At 37.9% G+C, this 13,930-nt stretch overlaps 2 protein-coding genes across 5 annotated transcripts in view; one reads left to right on the forward strand and one right to left on the reverse strand.

The window, feature by feature from the left end:
• The window catches only part of ST6GALNAC3 (ST6 N-acetylgalactosaminide alpha-2,6-sialyltransferase 3), a 546,815-nt gene that overhangs the window by 348,958 nt on the left and 183,927 nt on the right, over positions 1-13,930 (forward strand). The gene's annotated exons all lie outside the window — the stretch shown is intronic.
• Positions 8,203-8,529, reverse strand: LOC113910427 (40S ribosomal protein S26-like). Its single transcript, XM_027572660.2, has one exon. It carries the CDS (start codon positions 8,527-8,529, stop codon positions 8,203-8,205), a length of 327 nt encoding a protein of 108 aa, XP_027428461.2.

Below are 13,930 nucleotides of genomic sequence, written 5' to 3' on the forward strand. Positions count from 1 at the left end.
AGGTGGAGTGAAAACCAAAATCACTATGTTCATTTTAAAAACTCCTTTGAATGAAATTTGTAAACCTGTGCCTTTGCATTACAGGGTTCGACTGCAAAAAGCATACATTTTCTGTGTCAATATGCAATTTTCTAAATTCACTTAAGCTCCGACTACTAATAATCAAATGAGACTGAGTTCTAAGCTAGATTAAAGGATAACTGATTGAGTGTGGCAGTAATTCCTGAAGGAGTGGGAAGTCCATCAGAATATCACCTTTGGGAAACGGCTAGTCATTAAGGCTATGGGCTGTGAATTTAAGCCTGGAGGGATGTTGCTTTGTTTTAGAATGAGTTAACCAGTCTAAGTATTGAGGTATATCAGTCACAATGTTTTCATTTACTGAAGACTGTGTAAACTCCTAAGAAATCAGGGTCAACATTTCTTTTTTACATGATTGTGGTGTATCAGCCATTATTTAATATATTAAATATTGGAAATAAACTCTTAACCAAAAATACAGTGGGTATATAAATGTGAGGGCTTCTTTTTCTTCTCTTTAAAAAAATAATTTAATAAATCCTTGGTTTTTACCTAACCCCATGCCAATTCTTTTCTTTTTTTTAATTTAAATTCAATTAGCCAACATATAGTACATCATTAGTAGTAATTATTTTCCTTACATGATCTCATGTAATCCTTAAAATAACTTCATGAGGAAAAATATTACTCCCCCATACACACACACACACACACACACACACAAACACACACACACACACACACAGTGAGATAAGGGAATTGAGACATAAAGATGTTCATACAGTCAAAATTTATTTTTGTCTAAGATGATATAACATATGGAGGATTTCTTTTGAAATTTTAAAAACGGTCCCCATTTTAAAAATGGAAACAACTATTGATTATGGCATCATCATTTTTAGGAACTGAATGATTACATATTCTAGAGATTTTTATCTCCAATCCTCAATCCAGATGGCATGAGGGAAGTGGGCCCTCATTCTGATCAGAGAAGTTGCTGTGCACCTGGCTGACCAAATCTTACCATTGTCACACAGGATTCTTACGGCTCCTTTTTACCCATAATCTTATGTGACTTCATGCACCCATATCAATAGAAGGTGCCATACCACAAAATAAACAGAAGCTTCTTCTTGATTCCTTTAATTTTTTCCTTAAGTCTTCTCTTCACATCTTCAAAGGAAATATATTTTATAAAATCAAGTGTGAATGAGAAAGCAAAAGTCCCACCTAAGAGAAGAGAGGACCTGCCCTTGGAGGTTGATTTTTTTTTGGGGGGGGGGTCTAGCTTCCTTGGGTCTTTCAAGATGCTGACTCATAAACCTTTCTCTGAAGCATAGGATTCCCCATTTGAGTAGCTCTGTTAGGCTTGACATCATTGCCTGCCCAGCAGCACTATTCAGTAAGATTTTCAGTTGTCTGATTGTTCTCATAATCAGATGTGCTTTTCTGCTTTCCAAGGTGAATTTGTTCTCTAATCAGTATTTCCTTGGTTTACTCTTAGTGTCCAATTAAGCTGCTTTTTAAACTTGCTGAATTACTTATTTCAGAAAAAATACATAAAATTTTAATTTTAATTAAATAATAAGATTATTTAGTTTCATTCGGAACTTCTTTCATTTTTGTGTTTTCTCAATCTCTTAAAATCAGTTCTAAGAATTTACTTGATAAATAATAGGTTCTCAATAAACATTTATTTTAAAAAACTAATGTTAAAATAAACCCAAGTATTTGAGGTGTGACAAAGGCCTAATCTAAACTAATTTTTGCCTAAAATATTTTATCTTCTGAATTTCTGAACCAAACCTGATCCTAATTTTTTAAATACTGATGACTTGTCCGGTTAGGAAGGTCTTATGATTTTCCTTAAATAGTCCTGATGTCATTAAATGCAAAGCTATCAAACAACATATTCTGACTTCCTAATAACTCATTTAATTGCATTTAATTCCTATAGACTTCTGATTTTCTCCTTTATATTTTTACATGAGATTCATAGGTATAGCCTCTGCCCTTCCTTCTATGAAATGGGACAAAAAATCTTTTTATTTTCTCTCTTCCTCTTTTTCTCCTCCTTTTATGTCATTAAGCACCCCATGCCCGAACAATACAGTATTTTAAGCTTCTCTTCTTGTCTTTATGTTAATTATTGCATTTTATTCTATCTATAATTCCAGTTTCCACCTTACCTCCTCCATACCTGTCTACCAGGCTAAATCTGATGCTTCCTTGAGGCACAAAAGTGGGACCGCCTCCAACTCTCCCTGCTATGCCCATGTCTACACACGGTGGTTCCTTCTTTTCTCTGGGCTCTCAGACTTGCGGTCAGATTATAGAATGGAGTAGCTATTTGAGTAAATGTCTTCCTAACCATCTAGAATGTGAGCTTTCTTGAGAGCAGCAGGCAATTTTATTCTCTTTTTATCTGCAACACCACGCTCAATAACTTTTAACTTGGAAATCAGAAAAGTAGTGGTATGAGGAGCTGAATGTCCCCAGTTCACTTTTTCTTCTTTGAAATAAGGACCCAGTTGTTCCTTGTTATATACCTTTCTTGAAGGCTGAAGTAGGTACTAAAATGTTCTCTTTGAAAATATCTGAAAGTTTTGCATAGTGACATAGTAACTCTGCCATAGGAACCCTCCCCTGGTAACTATTCACCTAAACTACTGGTCCAGATAAGCGATGTCCAAGGGAGAGCATGAAATGTTATTTATCGTTGGTTTTCCTGTGACAGCTAAGGGGAAAATTGAGTCCTGGAGAAATGGTGTAGTAAAGAGTCCTTGCAGAAGAGTTACTGTCAAAACTAAACTAAGCTGTTTCAAGAGACTCTTAACTCTCCCTAACATGTATAGCTTAAAATAAAACCTAATGTTTAGAAATGAAAAAAGGAAGTTTGTTTAAAAAGGTTTGGGGCTTTGAAAAGCTATGCTTTATGTTTTCAATTTCTCCTTCTATGCTTCAGTAACTCTTCAGAATTTAGGAGTGTATAAGGCATTTGGTTATTGCTGTAGGTTGAAGCATGTACTTTTACAAAAGTATACCATCTCTGCAACTCTTTATGTTCTCTCATCTACCCACTCTTATTTTCTATTCAGTTGACACTAAGCCTATTTTTGCAACCAAATAAAGACATGAAAGCATACATGATGTTAGGAAAATCTGTACAGAATGTAGCTGTATTTTTCTTATCAGGATTCATGCAGTTGGTAACCTTTAGTTAAGTGCTAATTAAATGTAAAGTATAGTGACTGAGTATCCAAAGGTAAATAAAAAAGGAGCTTATAACACACCAGACTCCAGCAAGCACCAAAATGGTCATATAAACAAGATCCTATAATAGGAAAGAGGACAGAATTAATTCTGATTGATCAGAAGTAGCATCTACTTACCAGCAATGTGACTCTGGACACATTACTTAACCTCTATGTGCCTCACTTCTCTCTTCTGTAGAGATAATAATAATAATACCCCTCGTAGGACTTAGGAAATGCTGAACTAGTTTGTATGTTGTAAGTGCTTCCAACTATCCTTGGCACCAAGTATGTGCTCAATAGAATCTACATAAGATTTGTTTTACAAAGGATATTCCAGGTTTTTAGGAGGAAAGATGAAAAGATTTCCCAGGCAGAGGTAACAGCCTGAGTAAAAAACACAAACGCATTGAAAGTATGATGTGTGCTGGAGGAATTCAGTGTTGGTAGAATTTTCTTTTAATGGAAAATGTTGAGAAGAAGTCCTGGAAATGTGGTTAGGCACCAGATTAGAGAGAGCATTGTATATCAGATCAAGAAATTTGGACATTGATGTTTATATTTTCAAAAAGTGAGCTTTGTGACAAAAAAATGATGTTTTGTAGAAAAGGTGTAACCCAAGGAGCCCAGTTAGAGTTACTAACTGGTTATTGCTATAGCCCAAGTTAGAGATGACGGGGCCAGGCTGGGGACAAGCCATCCATGGGAAGGGCTACAAGAACCAGCATTCGAAAGCAGAGACCTGACCAAGAGCAGAATATCCACTACAGGTATATCCTTTCCCTTCTCCAGAAAATAGGATTGTACTTGATAAAATCTTACTGTTCTTCATCAAATTCTGTTTGAGATTTTTACCTTCGAATGACCCAGGAACATGATAGCCTCATATATTATACTTAATTAATTTTATGACTCACTATTTAAAGTAAATGGAAGTTTTAAACTTGTTTTTTATCATGAGAGTCCCTGTCTGGGCAGTAACTAGGCAGAAAAAAATAAGATAAAAGATGTACTTTTTTTCAGGAGCCACTGAGTAGAAAAAGAAAAGGCAACATGGGTACCAAACCTTAAGGAAATATGAGAGAATGTGGATTTGCTCAATTTAAAAGACTGAACAAATGTGTATGTGCCTATAGTTATTATTTTAATACCAATAAATATCATTTCTTAAACCCTTACTGTATGCCAGGCCCTGGCCCCTATATTATCTGTATTTTCTCATATGATCATCTCAGGAACCCTATGAGGCAGGTACAATTATTACCTTTGTCTTGTAGGAAAGAAAAGTGAGCCTTAGAAAGATTATGTTAATTTTAGTCTAAGCTAGAGGGGAAGGAACTATAGGTGGGGAAGTGTGCTCAAAGCAAAATTCAGACCCAAAATTGATTCTAGAGCCCACACACTTGGCTGTCCTCTACTGAGAGCACCCAAAAAATATTAGCAGGGAACACTGTGTGAAAAGCTAAAAAAAATTCACATTGAGACACATACCATTATTTTTCACCAAGTATGGTTCTTTCTCTGGCCAAGGAAATACCTTAGAAAGGTAAGCTTCCCTTGACGTCAGGCTCAATAGTCAAAGCATAATTTCTCTAAACAACCCTTTGATGTTCTCTCCACTTACCAATTTATTAAAGTCTTTTGTCACCCCCTTTGTGTCCTTCCAGTCCACTCTGGATAAGTGCTAATATCCAGGTAGGTAGAACAAATAGTGTCACCAAGTGGGAGGAACCTCTGAGTCAGAAGGCGAGGGACTGGGCCATCTACCTGTGTGTCCTGGGTTAGGTGAAGTAACCTCAGTTGTAGTTTTCTCTTCCAGAAAATGAATTGATGTCCCCTGTCCTTTATGATCTAATGATTAATTAGTTCCAAATTTGCCACCTGGAATCTGTGTGCAGAAATTCTGATTTATTTCTCCTACCCCAATTGTCTCCTCTACCAGATGTGTGTACTAGAGACTCCACACTAATTTTCACATCTCCATAAGCAAAACACAAATGCAAAGGGAAACCTGATACTTCGCAAATAATATGGTATATTCTATAACCAAAAATAATAAGTGATTTTCTGATTTTGCTCTGTTTTGGAATATCCGCATCACTGATAGTTTTCATTAGCATGACATGGTTCGGAGTTGACTACACTGGTTTTACTCCATACACCACTCGGAAGGAGTCTACCTGTGTTGTGATAGAACTCATCTCAGGCTTTAGTGAGCCATGGTGTGGACTAGGGAAAAAGGTATCTGCTTTTTGCCCAGTCAACCAAGAACACACTTCGGGTTTTTCCGCCTGTTCTCCAACAGATCTGTCATCTGATGAGAACCCTTGACTTCCACCCACTGTGGCATTATTCTCATGCCACCCAGCAGGGATCCTGACTCAGTGGACATCTTGATACACTGCTCCTTTTAGGATCCCTCTTTTGACTTTCACCAGCAGAATGTGACTGCCAATCCAAAGATGTATTTCTTTAATGAATTTAAGACTCAAAAATTTGAGTGGAAACAACTAAGCTATTCATCTTTCATCAGACTCCTGGGGAAATTAAGCCCTCATTTTTTTCCACACATAGGACTGATAAGGAAAAACAAAATGGGCTTCTACTCTGTTTAAGATCTTTTCTTTTTTTGTCTCCTTAAATCATTGGCATTCTATAACTTCCTTCTGTGATCGCTAACATCTCTATTTTCATAATTATGATTAGTCAAGATCTCTCCTCCTTGAAGTCTCCATTTCTGAAGTCTTAAGAGCACCAATTTGGTTTTATTCCAACACATTTACTGGTGTGTACCTTTTAATGATAAGATCTAAGAGTCTTGGCCAAACCAAAGCCAAAGGCAGACCTGCCATTGTTAATTCAAACAGTTCCTGGGACAAGTTGAGGCAGTGTGCTCCAACTTGGCCTGAAATTTAGTTAATTAATTTAGTTAATTTAGTTCCTAAATTACCTTTCTCCTTTCCTGCCCCATACCCACCAAGAATCCCTATACCAAAAAGAATCTTCTTTTTCTGTTTTGAATAGCTTTGACCAAATTGTGAGGGAGATGGTGGTTTAGCTTTTTTTGGGCCTTGCCAAGTTTTTAAGGCACAGTCTGATGCTCTGTAAAAATTATTCTGTGAATTTTAAAACAAAATGATTTGAAAATGAAGATATTATGATAGAAAATAGCCTTCTGATCTTGCCTTATGCATTACAAGGAGGTCAGGCTTCCACCCCAGAAAGATGGCAAGAGAACTATATTTCACATAAATGTTGTTTGCTCTCCCTCTCTAGGAGACTCTATAATAGGTATAATTTGGCATATTAATAATTATGCAAGTATAGAAAATAGTGTTTCCAATTATATCTCAACACAAATTTTCATTAAAATAGTTTTATTAGAGTAGTTGAGCCCAATGCTTCAGGTAAATGGAATTGACTTTATTTTTTACAGAATCAGAAGCAAAGAAGTTGGCACCCTTCTAAAGAAGGAAGGTTAGCTTTTAATTTATGATAGGCTTGGCCAGCTGCAGACTTCATTGTGTCCACACTTGGAGTTTATCTCTACCAGTGAGTCAACTGACAGCTAGTAGCGTGGCAACCCTCTTTAGTATTCATCTCTATAAAAACAGATCCGATTATAGAGCCTTAGAGTTAGATGAAGGGGTATTAAATTCTTTCTCTATTCTTCTGAGGCTGAGGAAGGAAAACTTCCTGTGTGCTGGAAACATGTTCCCCAATTCTCCCAAACAGCTTCTACAACATTTGTTTACCCTTTATTTAACAATTTTTATTCAATACCAATCCTGGGACACCTACTGCGCTAAGATGCGGTCCAGTGAAAGAGAGGCAAGTTCATGAAACATTGTGCTGAAACTGGAGAAGCTTTCATGAACCAGCTCATGAACAGCCTTGGATGCCATTCTAATCTTGAAAGTCCCTGGCAATGGCAATCATGTTACCATACATTTGCATAGACCCTTTATTTTCCAAAGTAGTTTTTTGGTTTTGATGTCATTGGATTTCTACGTCCACCCTATGACGTAAAGAGAGGGGGTCTTTCTGTCTCCTGATGACAAATAAAGAAAAGGCTTGGTCAAGGGCACCCAGCTAGTGAGTGACAGAACAGCCATGAGAAGCCAGGCTATGGATTCCTAAATCAAAAACATGTCATCGTTCAGCCTCTGCTTGTACACTTTGAGTCTAGGTGGTGGTATTCCCACAATGACCTGCTTGCTCATGGGCAAGTGCTTATGCTCTGGAAGATGACAGGCTCCTCTGTGTATCCTAGGTAGTGCTCCACACAGTGCCTTTAACTAGTCAGTGCTCAGTAGATGACTTTCTATATGATATATTTGATACTGTTTGAATTTTACATTGTAAGTCTCCTTTATTTTTGTCCTTTGGGTGGGGAGGGAAACAAATGTGAAGAAAATCAATGAGGAAAAATTAGCTGGCTAAGGTGAGTGCAGAGATTGGTTTTTCTGATGAGTCCTTACCATCCTACCCACTTAGGGACACCCATACCTTTGCAGGGCCCTATCGAGTGGATGGGATAGTGCCTGGGCTCTGGTAGGGAGTCACCAATGTTAGTCCTCCTCCATTTTCCACCGCCCCCTCTTCTCTGGAGAAACGAAAGGGGAACAGCATCTATAGTGAACCGTATCCCAGCAGGAAGCAGTTGTAGCTGACTGAACCAGCCCAGGCAAGTCTTATGTCTTCTGCTTATTAGACTAAATTAGAACTCCCATCCTTTCATTATCAAGGACCCCAAACTTAGGTGGGCCTTCCCCAAGTCATCCTTAGCTCAGAAAATTTTGGTCATCAAACTACAATTCTTTTTTTTTTTTTTTTTTGAAGTGTAATCGCCATTTATTTTTTTTCTGGAGAACGGCTTTTCTTCAGCCCTTAAGGACTTAGCTCCTTACATGGGCTTTGGTAGAGGTCATGGGGCAGCACCCACAGGTCTAAATCGGGGTGAGGGTGTTCGGTCCTTCCGTGCTTCACGACAGCGATTCCTGACTACCTTGCTGTGAATGGCACAACTCACACAATAATGTAGTTTCACATACAGCTTGGGAGGCACATAGGCGTCGAAGACGCTCGCTTCGGAAATGTCCCTGACGGCGGCAGCCTCTACTATGTTCCGAATAACGAACTTCTTAATGGCCTTATCCTTGGGCACACAACGAGCGCAGTTGGTGCAGCGAATAGGCTGCACGTGGCCGCGGCCCTTTTTGGCGCGACCATTATTCCTTCTTTTCTTGGTCATCTTGGTAGCGAGACCCGAGAGATCAAACTACAGTTCTTAAGCAATCATTTTTTCATTTCTTTGTGTTGTCAATCAAAGGCATATAAAAATGCCAAGCAGAGATGCTGAGTTGTCTGAAATTACCAGTACTGACTAGAGAATCCTGACTCAAAGCAAGGAAATGTGCTCTTTCTACTTAGTATCTACAATCTTATCATTGGTAAATCCAGAATTTCCATTAAGCTCTGGTAGCATTTGAACATGGTTTTCCACCTTGGTCAGAACTTCAGAAACTACTGAGAACCATTTAGGATGTGATGGGAACGTCTCCTCCAGAAAGCCTTCCCTGGTGCCCGTGCTGGGCCAAGTGTGTCAGAGAACTCTGCTTACAACAATCTCTGTGGTATCCAAAGTGTAGTCCCAGACCAGCAGCATCAGCATGTCCCAGGAACATGTTAGAAATATGAATTCTTCCCTCCCCCGCAAACCTGTTAATCAGGTCTGGCATAGGGCCCTGCAATCTTTGTTGAAACAAGCTAGCTCTCCATGATTCTGATGCATGCTCAAGTTTGAGAACCCCTGCATCTTACCGACAGACACATCATATAAAACAATCAGTTTATATGTGTGCCTCCATACTGGACCGGAAGTTGTTTGCAGGTAAGAAGCATTTATTTTTGTATCCAGTATATATAAACACTGAGTGTGTGTGTGTGTGTGTGTGTGTGTGTGTGTGTGTTTTACAAAAATAGGATCATACAGTAAATACTTCTGTAACCTGCTCTTATTCGCCCCCAGCAATATATCACGAACATTCTTTTGGGTACAGATATTTTGTGATACGGTATTTTATGGCTGTGTACCATCTGGTTATATCAAAATTTCTTTAATTCTCTAATATTGGACAGAATGGAATTCTTTTTTAAATTAATTTTTTATGAAAATAATTCATGCATATACTTAAAAATATGCTTAAAAATGGCAACCATCCACCCCTCCCCACTCCTCATTCTTACCTGCAGAAGCAAGGTCTTCATACGCCTTTAGATGGTGCTCTTTACATCCAGGCTTCTAAATAACATACATACACTTTTCTGATGTCTCAAGTTTAAACATTTGCTATGAAATTCCTGGGCTGGCAGTTGAGAATTCATCTCCCTCATGTCCCCACATACATTCTTTACCCACTGTTCCAATACAGCTTTATCATAATTCTTAGTTAATGTAAAAGTTCAATATTTAAAACTGTATGACTGTTATTCATTGCAAAGCCAAGAAGTATGCCAGGGTTACATTTCTTTTCTTGAAAAACATTTTTTGAATGACTTTCATCCCCTAGTATTTTTACTTAGTTTTCTAAATAATCCGTCAACATTTCCACATGCGCGTTAATTTCCCCCCTAAGATTCAAGCATAGTGCCACATCTGGCCCGGCTGTGTGTTTGTCATTACAAGATCCCCACGTTGCCTTTGTTGCTGGACTTCTCATTCCTGGATCCCTTTCTTTCTTTCTCCGTTAATGCCCTCATCTTGTTAGATTACATCTTCCAGAACTTCCTCAGAAAGGGTGGATTAAAATGATAAGTTTTTTTGCATTTTTGTCTGGAACAGTCCTCATTCTACCCTTACACTGGATTGGTAGTTTGATCGCATATATAGAATTTAGTCGGGAAGTCCTTTCCCTAAGAATTTTGAAGGAATTGTTCTATCCTTTTCTAGTTGGGAGACCCTGATACTATTTTGATTTTTTACTTCTTTGTGCCTGACCTGTTTTTTTTCTCATTAGAAACTGTTCAAATTTGTATTCATCTCTGGAGTTATGATATATTAATATGATATGCTTACATTTGGGTCTTTTTAAGTGGATTGTACTAGGCTTCTGCAAGCAGTTGGAATATGGAGACTCCAGTTGGTTCTTCTGCTCTGGAAAATTTTCTTGAATTATTTCTTTGATAATTTCATACTATCCATTTTTTTTTTTAGTCTCTTTCTGAAATTTCTGTTCATCTTGTACTAGATACGGATTTGTTCTCTAGATTTCTTTTTAGCTTTCATCTCTGTTCTTTTATTCTGTTTTCTATAAGATTTATCTAAATATACTTTCAAATTATTAGGTTTTAAATATTTAGTTACTAAAATTTTCATTTTCAACAGTTCTTTTGCATTCTCAATTGTTTGTTTCATAACAACCTGTTCTTATTTTATGGATGCAGTATTTTTTTATTTACATTATGTCATTGCATTTTCTTCTGTTCCTGCATATATTATGTATGCATATTATTTTTTATTATTTCCTTTTTTCTGTCCATTTTGATTTTTGGCTTTTATTTTGTAAGCTTTCCTCAATTTATGGCAACCTCTGCTGCTGATTTATATTTAAGAATAATGAAAAGAATAAAGGCTGATTGAAAGTTGTATGTTACATGGAGGGCTTTGTGTTCACTGTAGTTTGTTCTTGCTGAGCCAGCTTTTTTGGAGGACTCCTAATTTTGTATATGCAGGTTTTACTTTAGGGAGATACTTAATGTCTCCAGGAAACACCCCGATCTCCTGGGGATATAATGCAGTTGCCAGGATGCTGAGGATCTCCCCATTCAGCGCGCAGATTCAGGGTTTTCAGCCACAAGGCTTCATCCCCACTTGCCATTGTGCCCACTGTTCTCTTTATTTCGGTTATACTAGAGAACTCTTTGCCTCCTCTCTGGGGGAGGAGTGCAGTTGCATGATGATTCTCTAAGTACAGACTTTGAATCAATCCTGCATCTCTCTCTTAGCTCGGCATTTTGCTTTGCCTTTTAGAGTATCTTGGATTCTTAGTCTGGCTGTGACTAACCCTATAAATGAAAATTGCTTAAGTTTTCAGAGCCACCTTACTTTTCTCTAGAAAATATAAACTTCACAGGGACATCATAAGGCACTGAATCAACTATATATGTAAAAACACTTTGTGAACTCACTATAAAGCACAATATAATTCTGCAACAAGATTGTGACTCCTCAGTGTGGTATTAGAGGGGACCCTCATACTTTTCCACTGGCATGCCCAGTGCTCTGTTGTTGCAGATTTGTATGGTCTGCTGCAGTTTACAAAATGCTTTTACACATTCCTAAAGGTGGGGGAGAATAAACTTGCCCCTTCAGAGGCTGAAAGCTAGTGAGCAATTTCTTTTAAGCCTTACATAATCTTAAAAATACATGTGGATCTTTATGTGCACCCTGATGTTTATAGTAGCAATGTCCACAATAGCCAAACTGTGGAAAGAGCTAAGATGTCCATCGACAGATGAATGGATAAAGAAGAGGTGGTATATATATACAATGGAATATTATGCACCCATCAAAAGGAATGAGATCTTGCCATTTGCAACGATGTGGATGGAACTGGAGGGTGTTATGCTGAGTGAAATAAGTCAATCAGAGAAAGACATGTATCATATGACCTCACTGATACGAGGAATTCTTAATCTCAGGAAACAAACTGAGGGTTGCTGGAGTGGTGGGGGGATGGGAGGGATGGGGTGGCTGGGTGATAGGCATTGGGGAGGGTATGTGCTATGGTGAGTGCTGTGAATTGTGCAAGACTGTTGAATCACAGATCTGTACCTCTGAAACAAATAATGCAATATATGTTAAGAAAAAAAAAGAAGAAGATAGTAGGAAGGGAAGAATGAAGGGGGGGAAATCGGAGGGGGAGAGGAACCATGAGAGAGGATGGACTCTGTAAAACAAACTGAGGGTTCTAGAGGGGAGGGGGATGGGGGGATGGGTTAGCCTGGTGATGGGTATTAAAGAGGGCACGTTCTGCGTGGAGCACTGGGTGTTATACGCAAACAATGAATCATGGAACACTACATCAAAAACTAATGATGTAATGTATGGTGATTAACATAACAAAAAAATTTTAAAAAAATACATGTGGATCTTGCATCTTGCTCCATAATGTATCTGTTTTAATATAAAAGTAATGTTCTTAGATCCCTTATCATGGAGTGAAACTGACAATTCAGAAAGATACACTGTATTATTTCTGGGATTTATATATCTCCTAGCATGTTGGTAGATATCCCTGGGAGTGCACATACCTATGCTTAAGTCATACAGAAACAACCTGTAAGCCACCAGCTCTGAGAAATTTGGTTCCCTCCATTTGCTTGTTTTGAAACTTTGATTCAAGATGGGCTGACAAATTAAAATGGTGTCCTTTGACAATAAGGCATCACTGTCTAATAGAGAAATATGGGGATAGAATGGAATTGATTGTGGACTGCTGAGGGGAGTAGCTTATTACATTTATGTAAACATGCTTGCTCCCTGTTGCTACTCAAAACAACAAAAAATACCAGGGGAGTGGAGAAGAAAATTAGAAGTGTTTCTGTATTGCAGGGGAGAAAAGTGGTGACACTGGGAGCAGAAATGATAGGCTATGTTCATTTAAATAAATATAGATAATAAAATGTGAACTTTGTTTAGTTCTTTTCTGTGTGTCCACTACAAGGAATAGCATCCCATACGATTACTTTAAAATGGAAAAACTAGCTACTTCTGTAAGATGTTTTAATATTGGTGGTGCTATGGGGTGGTTCCCATAAGTTTCCCCCTTCCTTGATTTCCATCAGTCTCTTACTCTTAGCCATCCTAAGTAAATACCCAGTCTAAAGGAAAACCTTATTCATGCTTAGCAAACACAATTTTGATGCAGAGTTTCTAGAGCCCTTTCAGACATGTTGCTACCCCTAAGCACTTCCCTCAATTCTATATAAAACTTCTGGCATTGCCATGAGGGGTGTGTGTGTGTGTGTGTGTGTGTGTGTGTGTGTGTGTGTGTGCGCGTGCGCGCGCGCACACACATGCATTTGTGTGTTAAAATACACATTGCATAAAATTTACCAATGTAACCATTTTAAAGTGTGCAATCCACCACTATTGAGTATATTTACAATGTTGTGCAACCATCACTACTATCTACTTTTAGCCCATTTCATCACCCCAAAGGAAAAACCATTCCCATTAAATGGTTTACACATGGCAATCACTTGTTATCTGTTTTCTATCTCTGTGAATTTGCTTATTCTGGATATTTCACATAAATAGAATCATACGAGGTGTGGCGTTTTGTGTCTAGCTTTTATTTTTTTTCATTTAGCATGCTGTGTTCAAGTTTCATCCATGTCTTAGCATGTATCAATGCTTCATTCCTTTTTATGGCTGAATAATATACTGTATTTTGGACATCCATTCATCAGTTGGTGGACATTTGAATTGTTTTCAGCTTTTGGCTATGGTGAATAGTGCTGTTATGAACATTTTTTTTTTAATTTCTGTTCTTGAGCACCAGTTTTCAGTTCTTTGGGGTATATACCTAGGAGTGGAATTGCTAGGTCATATGATGATTCTATGTTTGAAGAACTGCCAAATTGTTTTC

The sequence above is a fragment of the Zalophus californianus genome, chromosome 4 (genome assembly GCF_009762305.2).
Source record: "Zalophus californianus isolate mZalCal1 chromosome 4, mZalCal1.pri.v2, whole genome shotgun sequence".
NCBI lineage: Eukaryota > Metazoa > Chordata > Mammalia > Carnivora > Otariidae > Zalophus > Zalophus californianus.

Bases quoted from the DNA above. Each gene is read 5' to 3' on its own strand.
- LOC113910427 (XM_027572660.2), bottom strand. From the start codon at position 8,529: ATGACCAAGAAAAGAAGGAATAATGGTCGCGCCAAAAAGGGCCGCGGC.